We start from the raw sequence: 19,438 nt of genomic DNA, 5'->3' as shown, positions 1-19,438 counted from the left end.
TTTTGAACAAAGACAAACAGATAAATTTCGGCAAAAACATAACTTTTGTGCGTGGCGTAAGTAATTATTCTACTATTAGTATAACAGTGTATAAAAGTGTATATAACAGTATAAAAGTGTCACCATTTGTAGAAACAAAGTTGAACCTGACAAGCCGAGCCCCTGTTTGTGATCTGCAGGCTAATTATGCAGAAGTACACCAGAGTACCCGGCAAGTTAACAAGTCCCGAGACTCAAATGTGCATTGAGATGTTTAATTTGACATCTCCACTCCGCACACCGTGTCGAGGCAAACACTCATAAAGAGCGGATTGGACAACCGGCCAGCTTAATTTAGAAACACTTGAAGTCAATTTGTTACTATAAATTGTGTCAAGCAGAGGTTAAAGAGAAACCTCAGTGTCCCAACAGCGTTGCCCCCCCGGGGCTTACCAACGGTCCCGACCCAAAAGGGACCCACACCTGATTATAGAAGTAGAATCATTAATGTAGTCCAACTGTGACAGCAGTCAGGAAGAAGAAGTGAACATCAGTTTGGTGAATTTGGGAGCAATAAGTAAACAAGCTGAACGACATGACTGTTTGGCTGAGGTCAATAAATTATTTGAGGTGCTTTCACCCCAGTGGCGTACAAACAGACAATGTATTACCAGCATGCAGCATTTTTTTATGGGCGTCTCAATTATTCGTGGGTGGTCTCAGACCGTATTACTTTGTATGAAGAGATATATCCCTTTTTTCTACTTGATTATTTACAGCCGACGACTCCAAGGTGCCTCTCACAGGAAGACCGCTGGGTTAGGCTCCAGCATACCTACGACCATATTGAGGACATGCGCTATAGAAAACGGATGGATGGATTATTTACAGACATCAGCTACATGAGACTTAATACAAGAGGTTTACCTTCTATGAAAATAATGCAAAAAATGCAATTTAAAAAACATAATCCCCAGTTTGGATGGACACTGACGCATTTCTGGTAATTTAACACTACAGCAGAACCTTGGTTGGCATTATCAATTCATTCCACAGATCCCCAAATCATTTTTTTCCCATAAGAACTAATGTATATCCAATTCATCTGTTCCACAAAACATGATTTTATAGCTTGACATACGGTAAACATTTCAAATTGCATATGAGGTGAGAAACGCTATTGAATTCAAAATTCAAATAACTCATAGCAAAACAGGAAGGTGGTGCCCGTGTGGCATCTCGCTGCCACATTGTGTTTTGGAAAGTACCATCCAGATGCATTAAAAAAGCATATAAATGAAGAATGAAAGGGATAATTGAACATTTAAAGTTACTGTTACCTTCACTGAAAATGTGATTCTTGATTGAGACGCCACCTTCCTGTTTTTTTGCCATGAGTTATTGTATGAGTTCATTAGCGTTTCTCACCTCAATAACTCAAAACAAACATAGACAGTGTCATAGACAGTTTCAAGGAGCAGCATTTTTATAAAGAAGGGGAGAAACTCTATTGAATTCAGCAGATAACTCATGGCAAAACAGGAAGGTGGTGGTTGATCTTGCTGCCACATTGTGTCAGTAACAGTCATGTCTTCATTGAAGGTAAATGTAACTCGAAATGTTCATTTATCGTGTTCATTCCTCATTCATATGCTCTTTTTATGCATCTGGATGGGACTTTCCAAAACACAATGTGGCAGCGAGATGCCACACGAACGCCACCTTTCTGTTTTGCCATGAGTTATTTATTGAATTCAATAGCGTTTCTCACCTCTATAACTCAAAATAGACGTAGACAGAGTCATGGACAGTTTCAAGGAGCAGCATTTTGATTGTTTGTTTGAGAAACTCTATTGAATTCAGCAGATAACTCATGGCAAAACAGGAAGGTGGTGGTTGATCTTGCTGCCACATTGTGTCTTTGAGAACGTCATGTCTTCATTGAAGGTAAATGTAACTCTAAATGCATCTGAATTGGACTTGCCAAAACATAATGTGGCAGCGAGATGCCACACGGACACCACCTTCCTGTTTTGCCATGAGTTATTTCTTGAATTCAATAGCATTTCTCACCTCAATAACCCAAAATGAATCCATAGACCGTTTCAATTAGCTGGAATTAGCACTTATTTCACAACAAATTATTCGGAGGGGCTCCCAGTGCAGCTGAGCTGGAGTTGTTGCAAAATAAGGAGACTCCCAGGTCCTCTCGTGCTACCGTTAAGCACCACATGGTCAAACTGTAGCTCTTCTTTATGACTTCAATAGTTTTAATTAAATGTTCTTTACTTCAGGGAGCCGTTCTAAAATACTGTTGGTGGCAGTAAAAAAAACAAAACAAAAAACACTGCAGCACATCTTTACGGAGGCCGGTGGCTATAAATGGACCTCAGCCTAAGCGCATACTATACTATGTACTTAAAGCATTTATACAACATATACACTTGACTGAATGTGAAAGTGACATTGTTGTAGGTCTGAAAAAATTACTGAGAATAAAAAGAATTTGAAACAGAGAACACTTGCAGTTAACATTCACACAGGAGCTGCTGTCGGCCACTCTCTACACTGCTAACCTGCTGCTAGCACTCAGCTGACGTCACACACATCCCTTCCAAAGCCCCACTTCGCTTCTTAAAGGCACAGACAAGTCATAGATACCGCATTACACTTCATAGCATGTCTTTTCAATGCCGTATACGCCAACTAATTAACTTGATATTGAATTGAAACTAGAGGTGCTTGGGAGTCAATTGTTTGACATTTGAGGCTCCACTTGAATGTATTTTTATCAGAGACTAATAATCGACCCAGGCTCCAACGTCCAACTGGAAAAACATACAGATAAAAGCATCTATACAGTAGACAAAACATCTACAAGGCAGCCACTTCCTCTGCAAGGATGAAACAGAAATGCTCTTCCTGTTCCGAAAGGGCGACACGCTCAAATACGCCAACTCTTGAGCCACCCTCCAGCGGTTATACAAAATATGGTGGTCACATCCTATTCATGTAATTTCCTCCAGTTTTGTTCCTCAATAAACACATTAACACGGCGCTCCCTCTTTGTCACCATACTGTTTAAATATTTGCTCTTTCTGTCTGTATCTTATCATACGTGCTTCGCGTGTCAGGGCAGACAGAGAACTTCATGGGACTTGGCCTTGTGAGCAGCCTGCGGCGCCAAAGCAAACACTGAATTTAACATGAAATGAATATAGACTGACTAGACTAGAATGAATATAAATCTTTCCTTAAGACAGTACATGATATGTAGGAGGTGCTTGCTACAAACTGCAGTAATACCGTCAAGCTTTGTATCGTGGAAGATCATGGCCTCCAATGGGATTTCTTACACTCATCGACTCGCGCTAAGACAACAAAGACACCGCGTACAGTAGTAGCAGACGGTCAAAGCAATGCTGCAAGCAGAGATGATGTTGTTTTAATTCCCCAGTTGTGTGATGAGACTCTGGCTGTCGCAGATCCAGACATGTGCACAAACATGTCCATCCAAAATCCCTTGTGGAGGAGGACCACCCAGGGCCGAGGAATGGAAAAGGATACGGACGCGACCAAAACACAAAACATCTGCTGAAAGACGCCGGAGTTTACCAGCAATTTCACAAATGTCGTGAAACAGTTGTAATCCTGAATAAATACCTTTGACGTTACTGATATACGTATGTTCTGGTCCTTTATTTACTTTACGGATTGCTGGAAAAAAGTAAAGTGGTCCTTGGATAAACGCTTGACCACATTATCAGCCTGGTTTCGGTGGCACAAAAAATACAAATACATAGACAAATAAATAGTCAGTACTCAATACATCCAGTTAAAGAGGGCAGCGGTTCTCAACTGGTGGGTCGGGACCCAAAAGGGACCACAGACAGCAGGTGAAGAATGACATGAAAAAATGTCTTTAAAAATTATAATAAAAATATCTGATCAACCTCCATGTGCAATACTAGGGGCTCTAAATGCAATATACTAAGTCCTATTTGAAGTATTTCCATAATGCCTCATATTAACTCTCTAACAAGATCTCAGTGTATAGACTGGTCATATATCTCATCTCGTTTCATATTATCTACATACTGTATTGTATATAACTCTGGGAAAAACTGTTGATTTTGTTAATACTTGGGTTGTTTATATTGTTTATTTTTCTATATTGTGTATTTTGCACTGCTTAACTGACTCTGTACTCTTGCTGCTGTGCAATACAAATTTCCCCACTGAGGGATGAATAAAGGCATATCTTAATCTTAAAAAATAAAAATGGCTTAAATAAAATTGTATAAAATAATACAAATAAATAAATGAATAAAGGTGATTTGCATTGGAATGACCATTGCAAAAAAAATATTTTGTGCACTTTATTCACTTACTGTGCCATCTTCAGGACCGCTGCTGTTGTGTCTGCCAGCTGTGTGCAGGGTCAGAGGTCAGAAGAGCGTGCACAGGTGACCTGCGGCCCGATAAGAGTCGTCGCGTGGGGAAAAAAGCATTCTTTGCTGTCCTTGCCAAAGGTGACCGTACATGACCTCAGGAAGCCAGAAGGTGCAAATTAAATGGCTACATTTCCCCCCCTCCGGTTGTTGCATAACAGTAGGAATTATCCTTTTATTCAGGCTTGTTATTAATCAACATGTAGCTTTTTAGGAAACTGTTGTTGCCGTGACAAATGAATATGAAAATTACAGAATGAGTACTCACTGTCTCTTGCCGCGTCCAGCTCGGCCAACTTCTTAGGGAAATGAGGCTCGCTGCTCGCAAACACAGTCGTGTTAAACATGGCAGCCGGTTTAAAGGTGAGAAAATGACATGGGCGACGGGTTCTTACCTGCCGCACGTTTTCCATCTGCGAGCTGCTTTGACGGCTTCCACCTGCTCAATGCTGTTGCTGGAAAATAATAAAGCACGGCGGGTGAGAACAACAAATGTACACTGTACATTGTACACACAATACCACTGTCTCTACAGCTTGGGGCCCCGAGCCTAGGCGGCCCACAAATATTGCCATCATCAGACTTTAACTACAGCCATGGGCCCCAAATCCAGCTTGGGGCCCCCAGTGTCCAGCACCACTACTGCTCATGTGTCATCAGGCCTGAACAGATTAACTCGGTATGTGTTTTGCTTTTTCTTTGGCCTTTTTGTGGCACACAGGGTAAAATGTAACATGCGCTTTTGGAGGAATTTTGACAATCATCCCCAATCCTTACATGAGCCACGTCTTCCTCTTTTCTGTGCATTCTAGAAAAAACAACAGCCATTTCCATAATGTGACCTGCATATTAACTAAGCTACAACGACATGGTTGTTGTCATTGTTAGTAACACCTCGCCAAAATACACCAGTTAGCTACTTGCCAGCTCGCGACAAGCTTCACAACACACTCACAATGCCTCGGGCCACTATCAAAAGGTAACGCTACATATTTGAGTTTCGGAGTTTGGAAAAGTTAACGTGGGCGGGAAACCTAAGGAAACGCTGCAGGAAGAGGTGCAGAGTCTGCAAGATCTAGAAAGCTTTCTGTGCAGGTTATTGTGTGTAGCTGCTCTATAGGACTCCACAACCAAAAATGAGCATAATAGGTCCCTTTAAATGCAATTTTCTGTCCAGTACAGAACCAGATGACAAGAGAAGTAGTTTAAGGATTCCCCTCATGTAAACGGTCTCTATACATTGTTCATTTAGGAAACGTACTGAATAGACTTATCCTATTTACATGGCAGCATGTCATCTCTGTCTCTACATGTCGTGACCCCAAATGTGGATATCTTCACCCCCCCAAAAAAAATCTGTACACCAAGGGAAAACAAATCATTTTCAAAATTATTCAGATAGTTATTAACTTCTTTTTACGCTTTCCCGACAACAAAGAACGTAATCATGCAAACCTCCTTCACGTGACATTTCTAAGCTTTAACATTAACAGGGGTTAACTTTTGACACTGCTGGATAAGAATGAATTGCCGGTAATAAAGGTTTCATGAAGGCTACAGTTTGACCCCGGAACTGATTATTTCTATTTTCATAGTTTCCTATGGGAGAAGTTATCGGACCAGCTACTGTATTAAGTTAAATCTTAATAAATAAATAAATTGCAGCCATACACTGACATACCCCCCCCCACCACTGCTTTTCATACAATGACTTCCTCTTTCTTCTCTAGCGTCACATGTTTTTTTTTCTTCCTTTGCTAGCCTGAGAACAAAGCTAATCCTCCTAGTGTATGGGGGAGTGGAGGCCAAACGTACAATGCGGGCCTGTTCGCTCTGGCCGGTGCGGACCTCCTCCTGGGGGTGGCGGCGTTGTCGCTGGGTGGTCCTCCTTGCCGGCCCCGGGCGGGGCTCTCCTGCCGCTCCTTGTCGGAGGAGAAAGGAGAGACAAAGTCAAACAAAGTCAACGTATTGCAGAGGTCGTTTCGGCGTCTTTCAGGAATGTACAGTGAAGTAAAGGCCGGGCAGATGTGCTGAGTCAGCCAAAACAAACACTGATATATAAGAGAGATATGTACTGTTGCCTTCATCTGGCGGTTGCAGGCGTCCTGCATGGAGGGCTGAAGATCGCTGAGTGCAGGCAAGGTCAGGGAGTCCAGTCCAGGTGGAGTTACGTTTTGACCTTGGAACTCCTGAGGAAAACACCAATATTCCTAAATATGTCCATAGAGGAGAGGATTTATTTACCTATAGTGCTTATTTTACAGTACCCTGTGAGGGCGAGGTGGGTAATTCCATGAAATAAGAGCAGAAAGTACCTAAATGTATCAGAACTGGGTGTGACAACCAGTTGTTCTCCATGTCAACCTGCAGGTTGTCTGCAGATTGCCTTTGTGTGCCTTTCCTTGGGGCGTATTTATGATTCTGACTGTGACTTTCGGAGGATTCCAACTAGACTGCTAACAAATTAGATGCAATGGCGGTACAGCGGTCGAGTGGTTAGCACGGAGACCTCACAGCTAGGAGACTAGGGTTCAATTGCACCCTCGGCCATCTCTATGTGGAGTTTGCATTCGTGGGTTTTCTCCGGGTACTCCGGTTTCCTCCCTCATTCCAAAAACATGCTAGGTTAATTGGCCACTCCAAATTGTCCATAGGTATGAATGTGAGTGTGAATGGTTGTTTGTCTATATGTGCCCTGTGATTGGCTGGCCACCAGTCCTGGGTGTACCCCGCCTCTCGCCCCAAGACAGCTGGGATAGGCTCCAGGACCCCCCGCGAGGAAATAGCGGTAGAAAATGAATGAATGAATAATACACTACTATGCTAATGAAGAACATTCATTCATTCATTTTCTACATTCATTTTCACCCTGGACTGGTGGCCAGCCAATCACAGGGCACAAATAGACAAACAACCATTCACACTCACATTCATACCTATGGACAATTTGGAGTGGCCAATTAACCTAGCATGTTTTTGGAATGTGGAAATGAAGAATGAGGAAACCGGAGAACCCGGAGAAAACCCATGCATGCACGGGGAGAACATGCAAACTCCACACAGAGATGGCCGAGGGTGGGAATGAAGAACATATTAAATGTATTGTTTATCGCACAATCTAATCCAATTAAGGAGCTTCATCTAAAACCTAATGTACCTAATGTTGTGGCCAGTGCACGTTGGGCTTGTGTAGCTATGATGTGTATTTTTACCTTCAAGTCCAGGAGATGCTCGAGTTTCAGGCGGAAGAACTCCTGCTCCTTCAGCTGCATGAAGTCTTGACAGTTGGCAAAGCTCTCAGTCATCTTTGGTAAGAAAGACAAAGAATGTATAGATGAGGAAAAGCAAAAAATAAGCTTCCCCTCTCTACTATACACTGTATTCAACCAGCAGTGTTTTATTTGGTTCCTGTAAGAGAGGCAGATAACGGCGTATATCAGGGGTCTCAAACTCAATTTACCTGGGGGCCACTGGAGCTAGGGTCTGGGTGAGGCTGGGCCGCATCAGGTAAAAAAAAGAAATAAATAAATATATATATATAATAAAATTATTAATAAATATTAATTATATTAAATATTAGTAAATATATATAATGTAATAGTCTTCAATGCTTCTGCTATACCCTCCACTTTTCAGTGCTTTGGTTCTGCTAAAGCTCTGATAAAACATTAAATTATAATAAATTATTATAAATTAATTTATATATTTCTTATTAAATTATTAAATAAATGTTTAATGTTAATTTTTATTTTTCGACACAAAATAAGATGGAAAAATAAATAAGCAAATCAAAAAACAAATAAAACAAATTAAACTTTCATATCAAGGCGGGGGCCTCAAAGCGGGCCGTGAGTTTGAGACCCTTGGCGTATATAAAGTAACTTTATTTGGCGTCAAGCTGATCAGTAAATAAAATGCAGCGTGAACATGAACGAGTGCCACCTTGTGAAGGATGGCCTCCAGCTCGCAGATTCTCTCCCGTAAAAGTTTGTCTTTTGAGCGAATGGTGTCCAGCTCGTGGGCAAGTTGCCTCTTCTCCTCCTTGACGAATGCCAGCTCCCGGACCTGACGCTGGTTCCCCACATTTTGGTAGGATCTCTCCTAGGAATGGAGCCAGCGAGAGAAGCGTACATGTTGTTGCAGGACTCAAAATGAGAAATTATTGAATTATTGAGTGTCAGTCTGGGCGCATCTTTCACCTGGTCCAGTTTCTTCACCGTCTCCTCTCGATGTTGGACTCTGGCCGTCAGAGTGTCTGTCTGCGGTCTCCTGGCTGTGAAGCTCTTCTGCATGTCCATGGCTGCTCCATTGCCTGAGCGTGGTGAGAAAAGACAGACAACATAAAAACGCAGACATTCACAACATCAATTAACTTCTTTCTCTGCACTCTTTTAATGTACGCTTGACTTCAACACAAAAGACGCAAACTGGACAGATGTGTCTTTGTATATGAGACGATTTCACTACTAAACTAAAATTTGGATGTAACCACGGCCATCAGCACCTTCCAGGGTCCTCTGGGTGCTCCTGACCCGGTCCAGCTCAGTCTGGGCGCTCTTCAGCCGGCCCTGGAGCCTCAGCACGACTCCCCTGTGCTCCTCGTTGGTGCAGCTGTGGAGCTGTTGTAGCGCTCTGTGCTCCTCTGATGAGGCGCCCACAAAAACACACATAAATTATGTCCACAGGGTTCACACACAGAGTAAGAAAAAAAGGGGGCGGCTTTGTAAATCACAAGGTAAATAATATTTCTGAGTTTAATAAACACAGCAGGGACAGATTTGACGTTTTCTAGCAACATCATGATGGGGAACTGTAGTATTACAGACGTTAAAGCACACTTTGGACAAAAGTCACAGGAAGTACTTCCATTATACTTCCTGTTAGTGTTGTTACTTCCTGTTGGAGGAAAGTGTTGTTACTTCTTGTTAGAGGAAGGTGTTACTTTCATTTAGCGTAAAGTTCTACATCCTGTTAGAGGAAGGCGTTACTTCCTGTTAGTATTGTTACTTCCTGTTCGAGGAAGGCATTGCTTCCTGTTTGAGGAAAGTGTTGTTACTTCCTGTTAGAGGAAGGTGCTACTTCCTGTTAGTGTTGTTACTTCCTGTTAGAGTAATGTGTTACTTCCTGTTATAGTAAGGTTTTACATCCTGTTAGAGGAAGGCGTTACTTCCTGTTAGTGTTGTTACTTCTTGTTCGAGTAACGTGTTGTTACTTCCTGTTAGAGAAAGGTGTTACTTTCTGTTAGTGTTGTTACTTCCTGTTCGAGGAAAGTGTTGTTACTTCCTGTTAGTGTTGTTACTTCCTGTTCGAGGGACGTGTTGTTACTTCCTGTTAGAGGAAGGTGTTACTTTCTGTTAGTGTTGTTACTTCCTGTTCAAAGAAAGTGTTGTTACTTCCTGTTAGAGTTGTTACTTCCTGTTCGAGGAAAGTGTTGTTACTTCCTGTTAGAGGAAGATGTTACTTTCTGTTAGTGTTGTTACTTCCTGTTCGAGGAAAGTGTTGTTACTTCCTGTTAGAGGAAGGTGTTCTGTTAGTGTTTCTACTTCCTGTTAGAGCAGTGCCCCTCGGGGAGTAGGAACTGTCAGGGCGCGGGGGGGGGGGCAAGACCTACCAACGTGTACAAATGTATAGTAATCCACATGCAATTTGACTCCTGAATATGCTTGTATGCTCTCCATTTTGTTGCATTGTCCAGGTTTCATTTTAAGTTCCGCCTGCACAGTACAGATGAATGAATAAGTATTATCATTTTCTCTAGTATTTCACACCGATGTCAATCCAGGGAGTGAAAGTGAAGAAATGAATGTTGCTAACCACTGCTCCACAAAAACATTATAGGTGGTGAGAAACCTACCAGCCACGGCGATCAAACGCCTGTGCTGCACGTCCAGCTGGGTGATGAGCTGCTGCTTCTCCAGGTTCTCCGTCTCAACCTGCTGAGACTGTGCAGCAGTCAGGTGGGTCTAATGACAGTTTAGTGCGACAGTGGAGACAGTGACGATGATGAGCTTTGCTGGGTAGTGTGTTGTAGTGTGGAGGTCCCTGTATACCTTGAGCTGCTGCATCTCTTGCTTGTGCTGCTTCAGCTGTTCGCTCAGGAGGATGTTCTCCTGGTGGAGGCCCGCCATGGTGCAACTGTGCTGGGCGATGGTCTGGTTGCTGCGGTCCAGTTGAGACCTGAGAAGCTCCACCAGTTTCTCTATGTCGACTAGTTTTAGCCTTAGGGTCTCGTTTTCAACAAGGATGCTCCCACACTGTCTCTGATGCTGTATAATTCAAGTGGCAAAACAATAGGTACACCTACAACATACAATGGGCTGCCTCAACAAAGATAATAATGCCCTCTTTTGATTGACACTGTATACCTGCTTGGCTTCAGGAGACTTCTCCTGTTTTTTCTCCTCCTTGGTCACATCCTGCTCTCCTCCTGGGGTCTGCACCTCCTCCAGTGGCCCAAGTAGGACCTCAACCGATTGAAAAGATGATTGATTCTACTGTTTTAGTCACCTTACTTTGTCCACTTCACTGACCTCATGCTGCCGCAGCGATCTCCTGCATATAAAAGTGTAAAATGCAGACTTATACTAAACAACACAGATAATTATCATATGTACATTTGTTTTTACAGTACCTTAAAAGCTCCAGTTTGGTGCTGATGCGAGCGCCGCTGTCTTTGGAGGAGCTCAGTTTATGGTTCAACATCGCCGCCTCCTGGTAAACGCTGGCAATTAACTGCGCCATTCTCAAACAGCAAATGACAACAAATGGTTTGCCAACCTGATAATTCCGTTACAGCAAAAATAAAATAAAATATTTTTTTTTTTAAAAATGCATATTCGTCACTGCGTCGAATATGCAAACATTACCTTCTCTCAGTCTGCCTGCACTCGCTCTTTACATGTTCCACAGGCTGCTGCAACACAGACATATATATGATGGAGAGGAACCTCTGAAGTTGAACACCCCCTGAAGTTGTACAATTGGGAATTGGATCAACATTTTTTTCTGGAAAAATACAGATCGCACCAAACATCATGTCATTCATTCATGTTCTACCGCTTTTTCCTCACGAGGGTCGCGGGGGTGATGGAGCCTATCCCAGCTGTCTTCGGGCGAGAGGCGGGGTACACCCTGGACTGGTCGCCAGCCAATCACAGGGCACATATAGACAAACAACCATTCACACTCACATTCATATCTATGGACAATTTGGAGTGGCCAATTAACCTAGCATGTTTTTGGAATGTGGGAGGAAACCGGAGTACCCGGAGAAAACCCATGCATGCACGGGGAGAACATGCAAACTCCACACAGAGATGGCCATGGGTGGAATTGAACCCTGGTCTCCTAGCTGTGAGGTCTGCGCGCTAACCACTCAACCGCCGTGCCGCCCCAAACATCATGTGCTACTCGTAAAACAACAACATATATACCGTGAAACCTCAGGTGTGGGTATGGCAGTATAAAATATTAAAATCCAGTAAGACGACTCTATGTACCCAGTGGAATGCTGCCACGTGTTTGCCAACACCACAGCTAGAGGTGATAGCAAAGAGGAAAAGTGTGATGATAACCATAGCACCAAAAAACAAGCACGTGTTAGAGCAGTTACTCTAATACCAAGTATTTGTACTAATCCATTTTAAGTCAATGCTGACGTAAACATACACTTACCTCTCTAAAACACCGCTCCCAACTTATTTTTACGCTTGTATGACATTTAAGAATTTTTAGGCAACAGTTGATGGCAACAGTTTGACCTTGGAACAGATGATTTCCATTTTCATTATTCTAAAATCAACAAAGGTCCATTACACAGCTTAAGTAATATCGATGCCGCTCAATTGATCTGAGTCATACTCACCAAACCGTCATTAAGATAATCGTCAGTCACAGTTGGGACAGCCTCTTTGGGACCAGTAGCAATTATATTGCAGGATAAGAACTCCTGGCAGAACTCCTTTATGTTCACCTCCAGTGCCTCCACTTTCTTGTTCAGCTGCCCTTCCTGCAGCTTCTGGTCACCTGACCTTTTGATGACTTGGACCTCCTCCAGCAGGTGCAGCAGCTTTTCCATCTGATCGACGTACCTCCTCGAGTCAGTCACTCTGCAGACAATGAAATACATGGGGATTTTTTCTGTCTATGAACATTTTCAGCTGATTTGAGGGGAAATGGTCGATCACCTGAGGTTAGACATGACATCCCTGGTGGAGGTGGCATCTCTCTGCTGAGCAGTGATACAAGTGTGTCCTCCTGTGCTGCCAAACTTCTCCAAGGTAAATTTGGTTGCATTTTCCACTTCTTCCAGAAGAAGCTGGGTTTCCTTGGTGCGCCTCTCGAGCTCCTCACTGATACAGAAACAAAACATATACTAGTAGTCACTGTTTGTAGCAACACAATGTGACTAACAAAACACTTTACACAAGTAAACCTACCTCAATTCATCCAGTGTCAGGCTGTTGAATCTCAGGCCAGAAGTGTCCTGAGTGGCTAATCAATAAATACAATACAAATGACTACACAACATCCCAGGAAAGCAACATATTTAATGGACTAAAAAACAAACTAAGCTAACAACTTACAAGTTCGTGTCGTCGTTCGATGTTTTAAGTCCATGACGTTATGCTGTAGGTCGGCGTTTTCAAAAGCTCCAAAAGCATTCAATATTGTTGAATGGTAGGTTACAATTTGCCGCTTCTAAAACCTCTCTAAACAGGAAGCTATGGAGGCTAACATCGACAAAAGCTGCTGCCAAGTGCATTACCATGGGAACCACAATCATGGCGTCTTCTTCGCGCGCGCGTGTTTGAGTTTGTGCATGAATCAGGTTTAAGTGCCAACGCGAATATGAATAAGAAACAGGGCAATAAATAGTTGGTGCGGACTTTTTGAATAGTCTTCTTTGCGGGTTATGGATTATGTCGTCAGGATTCATTCACGGATTTACACCGCCATCATTGACAAAATGGAACTACATCGACCGCCAGGTCAGGTTGTTCAAGTAAATTCACAAGAAAATTATATTTCATATACCATCTTCTGGTAAATAAATAAAGAACAAACTATTTGTACTAATATGCGTTTTAATGAGTCGAATTTAAATATTAAATATTATATATTATGTCTCGAAAAATACAGTTCTCGATTTTTTTTCCACTTCCTGTTGTTGTACCGCTGTGCGTGCTGGGTATTGTAGTCGACTTGCGTGTGTGGTTGTTTTTCTCGTCTTTGGCACCCGGAAAGTAATGTCGACATGTCATTGATTGTTATTTAAGTTAAAAAAAAAGAATGCATCGTTTGCATGAATGTTCGTGCGTGTTGGAAGCCTTGACTGAGGTAAATAACATTTTAGGAGATGACCTAGATTATTTCTGTTGTAGAGTAACAGTAGCTTCTTACCTGAAACTTAGCAAACACATTACTTTCTGTTACCACTAACTGCAACTACAAACGAGTATTGTGTTTGCTTTAATTCAGTGATGAGCAGTGTGTTATACTATAATGTCAAATATGTGTTTTGATTGTGTTCGGGGGTGTGTCCAGTGATACGTGACACCCAGCAAGCAGGTGTGGCTTAGCTAGCAGACATCTAGGAGCTGCTCCACCGTTCCTACACATTTAAGTGTTTTGCATTGACTTCAGTGTAGGAATCCTAAAGAATGACATGTTAAAGATGTTTTTCTCCAGGATGAGGGACCATGGAGGACTGGAAAGGTCACTTGTGAGGGAGCTGAAGTGTTGCTGCGCCCTGGAGGACAACTTTCTCCCCAGGAAGTCTGGTCTGAATATGATGGAGTCCACTGAGGTAACACATTGACCCACTTTTTTTGTTGCACACTATTTTGATTTTGTCTGCTGATCCCTGAAAAATATTCAGAACGTGAGCGGCGTGTCGGCCAAATGCAGAGACGCCCGAGTGGAGGAGGTGTGGGGTCTGACCAGCTTTTTTGGCTACAGTAACCACACTTTTGTACAAGCCGTCAATCTGCTGGATCGATTTTTGACCATTGTGAAGGTAAGATGCTCACTCCGTCTAATATACAGCATCAAGGGCACCGGTCAAATAGAAATAATCCCTTCTGGGGTCAATCTGTTGCCACCTTGACACATTTGCCCATTTTTGCCCTATTTACACGAGAGACGTGTTGCTAAATGAGTAATTTTACAGTGATACTCAAAATAAAGTAATGGATGAGGTGTTCCTAATGAAAGGTCTGCTGAAAGTATACTTTAACGACATGGGACATTGTCAATTATTAAGTAAATGTGGATTTTTAATGACCTTCTGAAATTATGTGTTAGGGACACATATAATGCCTGTTTATGAGCATCATATATATATTTGAACGATTCCTTGTTTCGAACTGATTCCTTTTTAATTTTTAATTTTTAATTTTTAATTTTTAATTTTTAATTTTTAATTTTTAATTTTTAATTTTTAATTTTTAATTTTTAATTTTTAATTTTTAATTTTTAATTTTTAATTTTTTACAGCACCCCCCGCAACCCTCGTGAGGAAAAAGCGGTAGAAAATGAATGAATGAATGAATGTTTATTTATTTTTTATTTTTTATTTTTTATTTTTTATTTTTTATTTTTTATTTTTTATTTTTTATTTTTTATTTTTTATTCGAACTGATTCCTAACGATTCTCGATTCCACTGCTTCTAAAGCATCGTTCAAGTTTGCATGGTTTAAATGAGGGCGCGAACCAGAGTTGTCTGAACTGTTGCTAAACTTGCCTGGTCGTCACTCCCGTCCTTCATTTCAATCCGACTTCCACATTAGCTTGCTGAAACTCTCGATTACATCGGCGTAAGACAGACGTCGTTTATTGCTGGATGAGGAAGTCCGATGTAGCGCATCAAAGATGAGGTACTATGTTATTTCAACACCATGAATGCGTGAACATGAATCATGTTAATCATGCGTCCTCCTCTGCATGGTATGATTGTGTTGCGAATGTTGGTGCTCGCCGACTTCTTCTTCGTTGGTGTTGGCGGCCATTTCTTTCGATCGGCAAAGTGGGCATGGAAACTAGGAATTGGAATAAAAACATTTTGAACGATCCCAGGAGAATCGGAATGTTCGTCCTGGTTCCCATTGATGCTCGAGATGATGGCCAACCCAAACAACCACCACTTGTAAAAAAATACAAATAAAAACAGGCTTCACTGCACATCTTAAAATAACAATACACTGTTCCAAATCTGTCTCTTCGGCCGTTTGATGACATGAAAATGTCCTACTGACCTGGTTAAGCTTTCAGTCACGAGACGATGACTCACTTGTTGCTGTCAGGCTCAGCCCAAACACGTGCCCTGCATCGCCGTCTGCTGCCTCCACTTGGCGGCCACCGTGATGGAGGAGGAGAGCAATGTGGCACCTAGCCGCGAGCTCATTCGCATCAGCCAGAGCAAGTTCACCGTGTCAGACCTACACCGCATGGAGAAGATCATCTCGGAGAAGCTGAGCGGGGAGCCTGGCACGGCCGTGACGGCCTTCACCTTCCTGCACCTCTACCACTCGGCCTTGGCCTGCGTGTACGCTGAGGGGTAAGCGCTCGCTCCACTGGTTTGTGTGGGTGGATCACAGTGGGATTCCCTTTTTCTATTCCAAGAGTGGAGATCCCAAGCATCGGGAGGCTGGAAGCTCAGCTGAAAGCCTGCTTGTGTCGGCTTGTTTTCTCCAAAGCGAAAGTAAGGCGGCAGGTGGCAGCTTCATAATAGAGCGGCAATGACGTCACACGCTCTCGCCAACGTATGTATCGCCTCTTCTCCTCCGCAGTCATCTGTGCTGGCGCTCGCCCTCATTGCTCACGCGTTCGACACCCTGGAATCCTTCCACGCCACCAAGATTGTGCAGCAACTGCAAAGACACACAAAGGTGTTTTTTTCGATTTGGACTCTCTCATGTACAATGCAGTGCTGTTCTGCATTGTGGTAGACGACCACAAAGTAGCCCACTGGATAACCTTTCATACGTTACCCTATCCTGTACGCGTCTCCTTCACAGATCAGCGACAGCGAGCTGCTCTACTGGCAGCAGCTCGTGTCCAAGTGCGTGAACGAGTACAGCTCCAGTCGGTGCCTCAAGCCTGACAACAAAAAGCTGGTGTGGATTGTGTCCAGGAGGACGGCGCAGGGTCTCCACGCCAGTCATTCCAGCGTCCCCAGCCTGCCGACTATACTGGAGGGCAGCTGGGACGAGAGCGAAAGGTTAATATTACTTTTTACTTCTTGTCGGATGATATGGTAATGGTAATGGTAATGGTTTTATTTCATTTGAACATGCGATTGAGTGCATCACATAATCAGTTCACAGTTCCACATGTCCAAAAGGAGTAGGAAGAAGCAAAGCTTATTAAATCCTACCCCTCCATCTGGTACTTTTACAATCAGTAACATCAGTTACATTTGTTCACTTCCTGCTTTCCATAATACAATTTTATTTTATTCTATTTTCATTCATTCATTTTCTACCGCTTTTTCCTCACAAGGGTTGCGGAGGTGCTGGAGCCTATCCCAGTTGTCTTGGGGCGAGAGGCGGGGTACACCCTGGACTGGTCGCCAGCCAATCACAGGGCACATATAGACAAACAACCATTCACACTCACATTCATACCTATGGACAATTTGGAGTGGCCAATTAACCTAGCATGTTTTTGGAATGTGGGAGGAAACCGGAGTATCCGGAGAAAACCCACGCGTGCACGGGGAAAACATGCAAACTCCACACAGAGATGGCCGAGGGTGGAATTGAACCCTGGTCTCCTAGCTGTGAGGTCTGCGCGCTAACCACTCGACCGCCGTGCTGCCCTTTTTATTTTATTTTATTTTATTTTATTTTATTTTATTTTATTTTATTTTATTTTATTTTATTTTATTTTATTTTTTTATTTTATTTTATTTTATTTTATTTTAAATAATGCACCTCGTACCGAAGTACGAGGTGATATGAGCATCCAATGACATAATGTGTACCATAGTAACATAGCACATCATGACTGGTTCAAGACTCTTCATCCTTGTATTTAGCAAACATCAACTGCTTGTATTGTTTCTTGAATTGGCTCATCGTTGTGCATTGTTTGAGGGTCCTACTCAATCCATTCCATAGTTTGATTCCACATACTGAAATGCTATGGCTTTTTAACGTAGTCCTAGCACATAAGTGTTTCAAATGTAGTTCTTCCCTGAGATCATATTTCTCCTCTCTTGTAGAGAAGTATTGGATGACATTTTTAGCTAATTGGTTATTTTTAGCCTTATGCATTATTTTAGCTGTTTGAAGATGAACTATATCAGCAAGTTGAAGTATTTGTGATTTTAGAAATAAGGAGTTAGTATGTTCTCTGTAGACGGCATTATGAATTATCCTTACTGACCTTTTTTGCAGTACTTTTTGCGAGTTAAGATTGCTTTTATAGTTATTAGCCCATATTTCCACACAATAAGTAAGATATGGTAGAACCAGAGAGCAATAAAGAGTGTGGAGTGATTTCTGATTGAGAGCTAATTTTGCTTTGTTCAATACTGAAATATTTCTGGCCCCCTTATGTTGTATATTTGTAATATGAGGTTTCCAGCTCATATTTTCATCTATTGTGAGACGCAAATAGACAACATGGGGAGCATTTTTGCCTCATAGGAAATAATAAAAGTAGAAATAATCTGTTCTCCGGTCAAACTAGTTTTGTCGCTAATATGTTGGCGTTCATTGCAGTGAGGATTCCTGCGAGGACATGAACTGCGGAGAAGACAGCCCGTGCGGCTCGCTGGGAAGCAACGGGGAAGGATCCTTCTACCCGGTTTTGTTTCACCCGTCGCCGCACAAAGCGACTGGCTAAACCAGACGCGTCAACCTGGACTTGCGGTGAATTATGTAGCAAAGTCAGCCTGCGGGATGTGTGTGTGGTTACCTTACTTATAGGATATCATTGCTATGCAGCATGACGTTTTGGCAGCTCATGGGTCCACACACTCCAGCAGAAACAACAAAATCCTTGCTAACTCCTGCCATTGAAAAAGTCTGTATAATGGATGCCGAGTATTTACAGTATTATGCAAGCGTGCAGTATATGTACGTGTGTTATTCTAATGTGAAAATGAACCGGTGCAGTAATGTGATGTGTTGTTTTGTGTATGTTTGGATGTGGCTGTCACTCAAAGTCAATGTCACTCAAATATAGAAGAATATTTAAAAAATAAAAAAAACTTTTCATACAAATTTGTGGTTGGTTTTGAAGTTTCCAGCACGCGCTCAGCCATTTGGATGCATTTGACTCATTTTAACCCGGGAAAAAAAGACACAAAGAGGCTGTATTTGGACCGAGGTGAGTCATGTCCATGCATCAAAATATTCCGATATGATGTTGGTTTGTCGTTTTACCAGTCACGTGGTCACCGTGGTCACCCTTTCCGTAAAACAGCGCTTCGGTCGTCCATATACAGAAATGACAACTACTGTAACAGGCGTTTCCGTGTGGATAACAGACTGAAGCCATAAAATATACATCACCGTGTATTAAAACGGTAATATGTATTTTATTTTGAAGAAAATAAATCGATAATCAGTTTTCATGAGATGTTTGGGGGCCCCTGGAAATCACAGGCCCCCTGGCGATTGCCTGTGTTTGCCTAATGGTACATCTGCCCCTGGCAGATGGGTCAATTCAACATGTCTATTACTGATAAGTCCGGCTCTTATTAGTTATTAGTTATTGTATAAGTAGCAACATTTCAGCTGTGTATTTGTGCTCGATTGTCTCCCATTTTGTTTTTTTGATTTTACTTGTATTAACATGCAGACGGTCAATAAAAAAAGCCCACCTCCCTGCATGGCGTATTAAAGAAAAGGATAATACATATGAAGGGTAATATAATAAAAAATATTTTAAAAAAAATGTACAGCTTGTGCAGTTTTTTACCTCACAATATTTGCCCAATATATTTATTTTTTATGACATTTTGTGTCGTATTTATTGTGAAAAATAATCAATGTGG

At 42.2% G+C, this 19,438-nt stretch overlaps 3 protein-coding genes across 5 annotated transcripts in view; 1 reads left to right on the top strand and 2 right to left on the bottom strand.

Moving 5' to 3' along the window:
- scarb2a (scavenger receptor class B, member 2a) overlaps positions 1–4,526 on the bottom strand; it is a 36,243-nt gene extending 31,717 nt beyond the window's left edge. Inside the window, exon 1 of the mRNA XM_078789529.1 lies at positions 4,371–4,526. The gene's annotated coding sequence lies outside the window, so the exon portion shown is untranslated. The remainder of the gene's footprint in view (positions 1–4,370) is intronic.
- LOC131128046 (coiled-coil domain-containing protein 158-like) lies at positions 3,110–13,905 on the bottom strand. The gene is given in 19 exon segments (XM_078789261.1): positions 3,110–3,154; positions 4,371–4,408; positions 4,699–4,748; positions 4,826–4,885; positions 6,246–6,352; positions 6,506–6,619; positions 7,643–7,735; positions 8,373–8,531; positions 8,630–8,742; positions 8,935–9,072; positions 10,285–10,696; positions 10,796–10,894; positions 10,943–10,982; positions 11,062–11,172; positions 11,297–11,340; positions 12,295–12,538; positions 12,617–12,781; positions 12,869–12,923; positions 13,016–13,905. Coding segments are annotated over 19 exon segments (2,121 nt in total). The 5' UTR covers positions 13,050–13,905.
- On the top strand, positions 13,209–18,650 carry LOC131128049 (cyclin-G2-like). Of its 3 annotated transcripts, none has more exons than XM_058070558.2 (8): positions 13,209–13,420; positions 14,121–14,238; positions 14,311–14,448; positions 15,735–15,988; positions 16,054–16,132; positions 16,221–16,319; positions 16,449–16,651; positions 18,159–18,650. In XM_058070558.2, exons 2-8 carry the CDS (start codon positions 14,122–14,124, stop codon positions 18,280–18,282), a joined length of 1,014 nt encoding a protein of 337 aa, XP_057926541.2. In that variant the 5' UTR covers positions 13,209–13,420; position 14,121; the 3' UTR covers positions 18,283–18,650. The 3 variants fall into 3 exon arrangements, with proteins under 3 accessions (XP_057926541.2, XP_057926542.2, XP_078645653.1); XM_058070559.2 differs by lacking the exon at positions 13,209–13,420 and adding an exon at positions 13,605–13,769 and having other exon boundaries at positions 18,159–18,649; XM_078789527.1 differs by lacking the exon at positions 13,209–13,420 and having other exon boundaries at positions 14,107–14,238.
- The last annotated feature ends 788 nt before the right edge of the window (positions 18,651–19,438 follow it).

This window comes from Doryrhamphus excisus, linkage group LG3 (assembly GCF_037039965.1).
Source record: "Doryrhamphus excisus strain RoL-2023G ecotype Guam linkage group LG3, RoL_Dexc_Guam_v1.1, whole genome shotgun sequence".
Lineage (NCBI taxonomy): Eukaryota > Metazoa > Chordata > Actinopteri > Syngnathiformes > Syngnathidae > Doryrhamphus > Doryrhamphus excisus.
The sequence above is the reverse complement of the archived record's forward strand: the minus strand, read 5'-3'. Positions and strand labels throughout refer to the sequence as shown.

Coding starts and splice junctions, on each gene's coding strand:
- LOC131128049 (XM_078789527.1), top strand. CDS start 14,107: ATGTTTTTCTCCAGGATGAGGGACCATGGAGGACTGGAAAGGTCACTT. Junction 14,239..14,310: donor ATATGATGGAGTCCACTGAG/GTAACACATTGA, acceptor AAAAATATTCAG/AACGTGAGCGGCGTGTCGGC. Junction 16,320..16,448: donor AACTGCAAAGACACACAAAG/GTGTTTTTTTCG, acceptor TCTCCTTCACAG/ATCAGCGACAGCGAGCTGCT.